General features: G+C 34.6%; 2 protein-coding genes and 1 long non-coding RNA gene across 5 annotated transcripts in view; 1 reads left to right on the forward strand and 2 right to left on the reverse strand.

The window, feature by feature from the left end:
* The window catches only part of LOC133517231 (uncharacterized), a 15,988-nt gene extending 5,988 nt beyond the window's left edge, over window positions 1-10,000 (reverse strand). Inside the window, exon 1 of the long non-coding RNA XR_009799342.1 lies at window positions 9,524-10,000. This is a non-coding gene — a long non-coding RNA (uncharacterized LOC133517231). The remainder of the gene's footprint in view (window positions 1-9,523) is intronic.
* LOC133517218 (uncharacterized) lies at window positions 78-3,774 on the forward strand. 3 transcript variants are annotated; one of them, XR_009799341.1, is made up of 4 exons: window positions 96-256; window positions 462-831; window positions 2,362-2,589; window positions 2,803-3,774. XR_009799341.1 is itself a non-coding variant. In XM_061850426.1 (3 exons), the coding sequence occupies exons 2-3, from the start codon at window positions 522-524 to the stop codon at window positions 2,523-2,525; spliced, it is 474 nt and encodes a 157-aa protein (XP_061706410.1). In that variant the 5' UTR covers window positions 78-211; window positions 462-521; the 3' UTR covers window positions 2,526-2,758. The 3 variants fall into 3 exon arrangements, 2 of the variants coding, with proteins under 2 accessions (XP_061706410.1, XP_061706409.1); XM_061850426.1 differs by lacking the exon at window positions 2,803-3,774 and having other exon boundaries at window positions 78-211; window positions 2,362-2,758; XM_061850425.1 differs by lacking the exon at window positions 2,803-3,774 and having other exon boundaries at window positions 2,362-2,740.
* Window positions 5,516-7,320, reverse strand: LOC133517217 (ribose-5-phosphate isomerase). The gene has a single exon (XM_061850424.1). It carries the CDS (start codon window positions 6,498-6,500, stop codon window positions 5,712-5,714), a length of 789 nt encoding a protein of 262 aa, XP_061706408.1. The 5' UTR covers window positions 6,501-7,320; the 3' UTR covers window positions 5,516-5,711.
* Window positions 10,001-10,625: the final 625 nt, after the last annotated feature.

Here is a 10,625-nt window from a genome sequence, read left to right on the forward strand (position 1 = left end):
TGGACTATGTGTAAACACTTTCAGATGTTTGAGTTACAGTAACAACTGCTTCTTTTTTCGCAGTTTTTTCCTGTGCTTAAAAATACTGGATCAATCATTGAATTGACAACTCATGAACAGTTTATATTTATATCTAGATAACAATAAAATAAACTTTTCATTATAATATTAATTATCTGAAAAAGATATAGGTAGTGAAAAGTGACTACAGGTAATTAACATAAGTTTTGCCCTTTTCTTAATGGTACAAACAATGGTAAGTGAATAATATAATACAGTTCTATTATCATTTGGGTACATTTGATCACGTTTATTTTATACTTTATTGCAAATTAGCTGTAATGTAGCTAAAGAACTACTAATTGTCATGCCTACATTTTTTTATCCTACTTTTATAATTAAAAGATAACAGCTGTATGCTGCTGTTATTAGAATTTAATTGTAGTTCATATTGATTTCAGACAACTGCAGTTACAACTACCCAGAAAAAGGTTGGTGCTAGTAATGCTCCACCAGGAGGCATGCGGAAGAAATCGGGGCCCAAGTTTGAGCTCACTGAAGAACAAAGAAGGGACATAAAAGAAGCATTTGATTTATTTGACACAGAAAATACTGGAAAAATTGATACAAAAGAGTTAAAAGTTGCAATTAGAGCCCTCGGATTTGAACCTAGAAAAGAGGAAATCAAAAAGATGATTGCAGAAATTGATAAATCTGATGGAAAAGTATCATTTGAAGATTTTCTGGAGTTGATGACAGTGAAGATGGCAGAGAAGGATACAAAGGAGGAAATCATGAAAGCTTTCAAACTGTTTGATGATGATGAAACTGGTGAGTTTTATTAGGTTTTGACAATTTTATACCATTGACTGCTAAAGTTAGCCTTAGATACATGTAGTTACAGTTTAACCTTTTGAATGCCAAGAACACCTAAAGGCATTATTACTAGTCATGCCCACAGTTCCAAGGATAACTATAGTTGTTATGGCGGGTGCTATTAAAGTAACCTTGACACTTTCGAGTAAAGTTTATATTAGCTCGCTTGTGCCCGGGAGCTTGGTGTTTGAGTGGTGTGTGTTTATGATATAAACCATTCTAAGGGTTAATATTAACCTTCATGCATAGGTTTATGATGGTGTATTATGTATAATAGGTTTGGCGTTCAAAGGGTTAATAAAATTAAATATCAGCGGCAAGGTGTCCATAGAACTGGTACATAGTTTTCTTGAAGAACAAGAAATCCAAATCAGCCTGTAGATTTGTATTACTCTCTGCCACTGATAAATATATCCCTTAGAGTGGTAGACCGTTAACTCCCGACCATTGATTATGTCATTTAAATTTCAAATTTGATTGCTTGAAATAAAATCAAAATTCCAATAACTCTAAAACGATATATGCCACTTGAAGAGTTATTAAGAAACAGTACATATTTGATAATTCATGCCTTGACTCATATTGTTATGTTATTAAAGCTTAGATTTGAAGAATCTGGGTGTTATTGTGAATGACATGAACTATAGACTTACCAGTACCCAGTACTCAAACCTATGCCCAGTTTCATGGCAGTAGTTAGCATTATAGTGGAACCACAACCAAATTTTTCTGGCAGCTTTCTCGCACAACATATTAGCATCACAATACAGCGGGGAAATGCTGCCAGCATCCTCGGCACCATGCCAAAGGGGCCAACTTTTTTAGACATATTTTAATTTTATTTAGTATTAGTTTTTAGTTTTCATTTAATTTTATTTAATAGATAAGTTACTTTAAAATAAATTAAAATATATTTAAAAAAAATATATTTTTGCGAAGTCCAAATTTACTTGATTGTTGTACATCACATAATGACCAATGCTGCAATGCATGATTCCTGGTAAAATAAACTGAAATGATGAGCAACTACACCTGTATCTTAGTTACAATTCTATGTTGCGTCTTCAAAAATGATTAGGCTGGTCCACACATGACACAATACTTCAGGTGAGGCAAGGCACATCCTCACAGACAAACTGCTTTAAGTGGCAATTTCCTTGCAAAGCCGATCATTCTCTGTGAATCCAAGATGTGCCAAGAACCAATTTACAAGTAGTGTACAACCAAAGTTTTGGTTTTGGCAGCATCTTTTGGTTTCGGTTTAGGCAAGTTCCAACTAAATCTACGATATCGGTTTTGGCAAAAAACCGGTTTCAGTCTGATACTAATTACCAGCTATATATCATCAAACATGCTTGATAAAAATGAGAATCAGCATTCTGTTATATTTTCGTATACTTTATGGCTTACACCTTTTTTAGCCAGGAATTCAGTAAACAAAACTTATTGTGTAAATAAACTACAATTTACTTCATACGATTCCAGGTAAAATCTCTTTCAAGAACTTAAAGAGAGTGGCAAGGGAACTTGGTGAAAACCTCACTGATGAAGAGCTGCATGAAATGATAGATGAAGCAGACAGGGATGGTGACGGGGAAATCAACCAAGACGAGTTCCTACGCATCATGAAAAAAACTAGTCTTTATTAGATCACCAAAGTAAAATTCGGCCTATTTTCATACTTACTGTACTCTTGAAAGCACAAATTATATCCTTCAAAGCAGGGATCGGAAACCGGTATTCTATTCTATGGGAACGAAAACGGTATTTTTTCGTTCTTTGTTAATTACTCCATTTCTAATTAGGCAATCTAATAATACGAAGTCGTTATCTGAAAACACAACCGAGTCCTACATTTAGAGCATAAAATAAACCGAAATATATGGTTATTTCGATGTTTTTGCAAAAAACCGGTTCCGATCCCTGCTTCAAAGGGATAATGAAATAGTAGCAGCTATGAAGAAGACTCTTGCAACAACTTATTGGAATAGTTACCTATATTTTTATATAAGTGTTGGAAAGGAATAATACATAATGTAAGAACAGGACAAATGAATATTTGTTAATATGAATAGTCTAATCTGTAGAACTATTTAAGATTGACACATATATCTAAGGACCGGCCTTACGGGCATTAGGAACGGCGCTAGTTCAGTGTTGTCACTCTCGAATTCGAGCAAATCGTGTAGTCTAACGGAACTATTTGCAAACAATCGTGCGCGTAGTGTGAACTCATCAACCAATCGCGTTCTGGCGTTAGACTGCACGATTGGCCGAATTCGTGTGCGTGACACTGACACCACTGTACTGGCCCCATTCTTATTGTCCGTAAGGCCCGTCCTTAGATATATATGTCAATGCTATTTAACTCTGTCAACTTTTGAGGCATTTACAGGCTTGGTTCTATAAAAATCTCTGAAACCTTTACTCAGAACGGATGTTTATTAGTATATGAAGTATATCTTTATTAAAATCCAATGAGCGTTTATAAAGCTGGCCTTAGTTGTTTTAATAACCAAAGACTATCTGCATAAGAATAAATAAGTTGTGTAATATCAAACTATCGAATTTTTATAATAATGATAAATAAGTATTCACCTGCTTATATTAGGAACAAAAAGTAACTTTTACAAATTTGGCATACTTAAATTAACTTAAAAATGCATGTTTAAAAAAATACATCTAAAACATATATCAGTAGGTATTTAAAACATTCCATGTTAGTCATTTGATTGTTAAATATAAGATATTTTAAGCTATCTATAATATTTGTAACTACTAATCATACCAGATCTGAAAGAATAAACTTATATTGTTTAAGTATTTCTTAAATGCATTGCGTTCTATACCTATAAGTAGGTGAAAATGTAGAATAAAATATATGGCACCTAAGGTTGAGCATTTATTTTATGACAGTAATAATTAATAATCATTAGCCGGATCCACACTGAGCGAGCATACGCGCAAGGCAATTTCTACTTATCTACTTTCTCTTTGTGGAGCCGGCTATTTAATCATCCTACTTTTAGCTACATTGTAGGTATATCGGCAACAGATACATTGAAGTAACTTATGTAACCATATAAGAAAAAAAATTGTGCCCCAAATTCGTCAGCTAACATAAATGTTATTGTACAAGTGTACATCCAGATTCTAGAATATGTATAGTTCTGGTTTTCAAAAAATTCTGAATTCAGTAACCAAGGTAACCACTATGTAACCATATATTGCCACCTAGTTTTGCTGTCATACTTACAGGCATGGTTTTTATCTTAGACTTTACACCTCTTGTACCCTAAATGGGAGGTTTCAGAAAATATTGTACCCAATTACCATGAGTAGTTAAGAAAAGTTAATCACTGACTGACAATAATTCAGCATGAAATCTTTATGGGAAAGAAATTTTTGACTTTTTTTACATTGTAATATCTCTAGTTTATGAAATGAACACCAAAACCATTTCTATTGAAATTGAATGCTTAATTTAATTATCATCACGAAACTGACAGTGATTAACTTTTCTTTACAACTCACGCTAATTAAACCTACTTACACTATTTTCTGAAAACTCCAAAATAACTCTTCAAACTTAATTATACTTTGTACTGTTCAGCATTAGAAAGAACTTCGCAGAAGTAAGCTTGTGATTCCCAATCAGGCACTTTTTGCAGTAAAATTTTGAAGTAAATTATAAGTATTGACCATGTTACATTAGATATTTGCATTATTATTAACAATTAAAGGGCCTCATAAAAACTGCATGCTCAATTCTGTTCCCTCTAAAGTTTAAAAAACGAAGTATAACATATTTTTTTATAACAAAGGTTTCCAAAATATAAGACAAATTACACAGCTACTAAAGGCTTGTGCACAAATCACGCGAGGTTTTTTCAGCTATTTATTTGCTCCCCTTCCCCTTGGTGATATTTAGTGAGGTTCTTGGCTAACCTCACCTCCCCCACATAACCACGTGTAAGTATTTTTATATTATATTTTCATTCAACCTAATTTTAAGATAAATAGTATTGTACCTATAGAGTATCTTGTTTTTACTCGCTATTTTGAACTGCCAAGTGAAGATGTATGTTTAACAAAACCGAGAAAAAGTATGTGGTAGATATTTTTTCTTAGTTTCGTTCACTATGAAAAAATACATGTGAGGTTTCCTTATACACCTCCTCCCCCAATGTGATCTGCGTGATTTTTTCGTGAGCCCCCTCCCCCCTATCGAACCTAGCGTGATTTGTGCACAAGCCCTAATTACCTACACGATACTGACTGTACCAACAAAGTGACAGTAATAACCTTATAATAATATCATTATAAATTTCTTTCTTTAATATAAATTTTATTACAATAATAAGCAAGTAAATTAAACTGTTAACACTGTTTAGATCAACTTATAAGAATACACACTGCCATGTGATTCAGCATTATCATAGAGCTTAGCAACAGTGCCACAAAATATTGTTCTAAACTGCTAAACTATATAGGATTGTTGTCAAAATGAAACATGTAAAATACAAAGTTGATACTGTTAGTAGGTCATTGAAGTATGAAAAATATAAATAGAAAAATATCTTAATTGTGGCTATGTAAATGATATGAACTTATTTATTACTATAGATAAAGTACTTCATAAGAAATAAAGTATATTAAATTTGATATTTATGCAGAATATATACATTTGCACCATAACATAACTGCATTTTTAGATAAAGCCATACATCATTTTGTTCTTAACTCTACACTTAAAACTTATATAATTATAGCCAAGCCATGTGCTTGCTCAGAAACAGAAAGTACTATATTAAAATGTTAAACCAATTCAAATTTTATGCAGCAGATCTCTCAATAACATTCCCCTCGGGTTGTCCAAAGTAAGCTTTCTGACACATGTTCACAAATAACCCTGTTTCAACAACTCCGGGTATCATCTTGATGGTTTTGTTGACATGATCCCAGTCCAAGTCCTGATTAGTAAACATCCAGTCTAGAATGAAGTTTCCATTATCAGTCACAACAGGCCCTGCTTTTGCAACAGCAATGCGCAATTTCACTTCTCCTCCATACAGATCCACAATTTTGTTTCTAATAGGAACATAAGCCATAGGAATAACTTCTACTGGGATACCTTTTTTATATCTATCTCCAAGTTTAGAAGAGTCTTTAGTATAATCAGCAATGACTATCATTTTTTTGGAACAAGAAGCCACAATTTTCTCTTGTAGCAAACAACCTCCCCCTCCTTTTATCAAGGTCATGTTGGCATCCACCTCGTCTGCTCCATCAATAGTAACATCAATGCGAGGGTTCGTGTCGAGTTCTCCAAGGAATAGGTTATGCTTAAGAATAAGCTGTTTGGCTTGGAATGATGTAGGGATACAGGTCACCTTCAACTTTTCAGTCTCTACTCGTTCTGCGAGGCGCTGCACGGCGTATACAACTGTTGATCCACTGCCGACGCCGAAGACAGAATTATTCGTCACAAACTCATCTACCGCCCTGTACGCTGCCACTTGTTTTGCTTTTTCTAAGGACATGTTTATTTTAGTAATAAAACGAACGCGAGATACGGCGACCTGGTAGTTTACCAATGTAACAATAATATCCTTTAGTAACATATAATGTATTTTTGGAATGTTTTTATATATATATACCTCACAGTAAACAGAGCAGAAAATAAGGTTTTAACCACGTGGTAGGTATCGTATTCTACAGGTGAAAATGCACCATAATGATTCAAGAACATAAGGTTGTGAAGGTTGCGTCAAGATTATGTCAAGATAGTAAGAGTAACGCTCGTTTGCCCTTGTCGTTGTCGCGTTCTTTTGTCAAAATCATAACTGTCATTAGTGTCATTACCATACACGGACTTAGAAAATAATACAGAGAGTGTACATTGGCCAAAAAGTGTGTCCACATGAGAAGTCAAGGTCGGCCGATGCATCTCTTTCTAATTAGGGTGACCATGAGTTATATGTATGTGGGATATTAGGATAATATTGAATATATAGCTTGGCCAGGATCTTTTCTCATTCGTGCATAGTCAGAGATAAGATAATCTTACTGTCTTTTCGCTGTGCTAGTATTATGGCCCCTGAAAAGGGATGGATATAGGTTTTTCTCTTTTGTAAAACGCTCCACAAAGCCTTACTTAATATACTTAGTCGTTCTAAAAGCTGTTACTGATAGGCGTACCGGACCGCTACCACGGTCGATCGTGAGGAAGGTGTTCCGCCGTAACGTCTGTCAAGAACACAGGTATGAGTAGGAGAGAGAGAGAGAGATATGCTGACAGAACCGCGGTCCGCTTCGCCCATTTCTTATAGTTTTTAACCACGGCGCTTGTCACTGGAGCGTAAACATATTATCTTTTTCTTACGATAATATTATGGAGCTTGTTAGAGTCGAGTCACGAACGCCGAAGTTCGCAAATTGCGAGCATATTTCTCTTTAACTCCTCCATATATATATACATATATATATAGCATATTTCTCCATGTTATTAAAAAAAAAAAAAAAATATTATTTATTCAATCAAGATATCAGAGTAATTTACAGATAACATATAGTGTTTAGTACATCTTTTTAAGTAAATCTTTACCTGTGTTAAGAGGTACTGCTCTTTTCTTAGATCAACAAAAATCTTAATAATAATAAAATCCAATGAAACAATAAATTATTACAAAAATATTATATCTTGAAATACTTAATATTAAACCATGAGTTTGGTGTACCTGTGTTTGATATAATTGCGTGTATATAATGTATGTAAGTTTATTCAAATTCAGCAATGTTTAGTAGTACGTTTTCGATATTTTGGTAAGTCATCTTTTTTATCCAGTCCATTATACATTTTTTGCATTTATTATAAGGTAAGTGGTAAATGTTTATTTGTCTATTGATGAAGTTATACAATTTTGCAGACCTGGTGGAGAATTGTCTACTCGCAAAGGTAGTGTTAATAGACGTAGTTGGTATAATATTATCTTTTCTTCTTCTATTTTGTACAATGGAATTAAAGTGCATAGATTTGTGCAGTCTTAGGGTGGTAAATAGAATATATAGTTTTCATGTATATAGTTCCTGTGAAACAACACGACACTATTTTGATTTGACTACAATAATACGTTTTTAATAGTTTATTTCCCGCTTGATTTATATTTTCTATGACCAGACTATGCGCGTGAATCGCGGCGCGACTTCGCGGAGCGAACATACGCGACGTTGACGTGGACTCCACAGTCCACACTCGCACAACTTCGCGGCAAGATGGCGCCGAAGCGTCAGCTGATCGGATTTAGTTTGCGGCAAGGCACTGATTCAATCTGGGAACTGTCAAATTGATTTTTGGTTGATCAAGTTCGCACCCAATATAACCAAGTAGCCGCCATAGAAGATTATGACAGCTTAACAGATTAACCGACTCGTGAGCGAATCGCGGCGCGAAGCGATTGCGAGTGTGGAGTCTTGCAAGTTCGCGCTTCGCGTCTCCTTTAACGCGGGCTAAATAAGTAAATACCGACAAAAAACGAGGAATAAGGCGCAAACGTGTGAACAATCTGCGAAATCGACGCGACTGCCATCCACACTCGCGTTCGCGGCTTGGCGCCTCGATTCGCGCACAAGTGTGGAGAGCCCTTAAAAAATACTTTGTATCTAATTGCGAAAAATGATATTATGAATGAATGTTTGATATTTTTGCATCTGAACCATTTTTTTTACATTTCAAATATTGTAAACGGTGTGCTGATGTTTGGTGAAACGGAAAAATATTCTTTCTCGAGTCTGATAAAGTGTGGATATAATTGGTACTATAGCTGTCATTCCATTCCATTTAGATAAATGTAATAAGTAATAGGAATTGGTATGGTAAAACTGATTCACATCGCGTTGACATCATGGTAATGAGTTTGACAATTATCGTCTTGTATTTTTATCGTAAAATTGAATGATTTTGGGTCATCTGTGAAAAGATATACCCATTTTTTCAATTTTTCACAATCAACTGCTGAGCTTCGTTATTAGCCGGGTCCACACAGAGCGAGCATACGCGCGAGAGGAAATTGCCTCGCACGTACGTACTCGCTCACTCGCTCTGTGTGGACCCGCCTATTCACGTATTTTGAAAATATCTCCAAAATATGTCATCAAGTTGGGGATACCAATTAATTTTCAAAATTTCTACAATGTCTATTAAAATTAATATTTATGTTTATTATGTAATTAATATTTTTTTTTGTTGTGCACGTGCTTCGTTTAATCAGTTAATAATATTGACATCATATTTTTTTTTACAAATTACTACTTAAAAGATATTAAAACCGCCTTCTGGTATCTATCTGGTTTGGTATCACCTTTGGTATCTCAAGTGGACCGTTTTCTCTAGTCTGGTAAGAACACCTTTCTAATTCAGTAATAAGGTTCAATTTACTATGACAAAAAAGTTAGATTGTGCTCCACTTTATATCTCCATGTTACCATGTCATTACTATCAATGTCAGTTAAGATGCGTTCAGAAATTTGAAAACTATACAAATATAACGCACAATATGAGCAAAAATTCACAGCCTAAAACTATGGTCACATTAAACTAGTGGCTCTATGATAAAAATTTTAGAAATTAACAAAATTAAATACTTACTTCATAGAGTCATTATCAAGGCCCCCGTTGTCTGTTCTCAGTTCTAAACTTGATACTCAAGCCGTAGCCGCTTAGGTGGTGGCGTAGAGGGACAATTAGACAGAGCAGCTAGGCGCGTTCCACAACGAGGGACGGAATGATTATCGTGAGGGTGACCATGTAGCCAAAAATTACCCCATTGCTTCCAGAAGTTTATTTTAAATATTGCGTAGTTTATGTGTATGTCCTACATGCGACCCTAAAAATACACAAGAGTACAGTATACAAACCTGACACTGTGGAAAAAAGAAGAAGAAAGCCCAGTGTAATTCCGACTCCAGAAGTCAAGTCAGTGTATGCTAGGAGACAATACGTGTTTCAATCTGCAAAACTATGTAATAATATAAATAATCAAATTGATATTTACTCTTCAACATAAAGAAATTGCTAAATTGAAACGCACGCACGCACGCAAACGCACACGCGCACACACACACACACACACACACACACACACACATACACACATGCACGCACGCACGCACACACACACACACATTGCTATTTGGACCATATGTTTCACTCATTTATAAAATTATTTTAAATTAAATTATTATGTTAAGCTTGATACTAATTATCCGTAAGGATCTATTGTACTCTAAAAATGTTCCTATATTCTTCAAAGTAATATAACTTTTAGGTTTTAGGATAATTGTTGAAGCTTCTTCACTTTAAGATATTACTACATTCTTTCTTTTGTATGTATATAAACTCGCCTTGTACCAATAAAGCTACACTATAGTGGAAGAGCGGTGTCTCTTGACACAAGTATTTCGTTACTTAAAAAGAGACACCAACCTGCATATTGTAAACTTTTTGTTGTTACTGAATAAAATATTTGTATTTATTTATTTTATATATAGTCCGGCAACGATAGCAAATATATAGCCCTGTAGCCGCGATCCATCTATCTTGCGCAGTGTCATGTTGTGGAAACCTAAAAAAAACACAAAAAAGTTGTTATAGCGGCAACAGAAATATATCATCTGTGAATATTTCAATTTTCTAATTATCACGTTTCATGAGATACAGCCAGGTGACAGACGGACAGAGATACGGACGG

This window comes from Cydia pomonella, chromosome 4, assembly GCF_033807575.1.
Source record: "Cydia pomonella isolate Wapato2018A chromosome 4, ilCydPomo1, whole genome shotgun sequence".
NCBI classification, from domain to species: Eukaryota; Metazoa; Arthropoda; class Insecta; order Lepidoptera; family Tortricidae; genus Cydia; species Cydia pomonella.

Coding starts and splice junctions, on each gene's coding strand:
- LOC133517218 (XM_061850425.1), top strand. Junction 832..2,361: donor GTTTGATGATGATGAAACTG/GTGAGTTTTATT, acceptor ATACGATTCCAG/GTAAAATCTCTTTCAAGAAC.
- LOC133517217 (XM_061850424.1), bottom strand. CDS start 6,500: ATGTTACTAAAGGATATTATTGTTACATTGGTAAACTACCAGGTCGCC.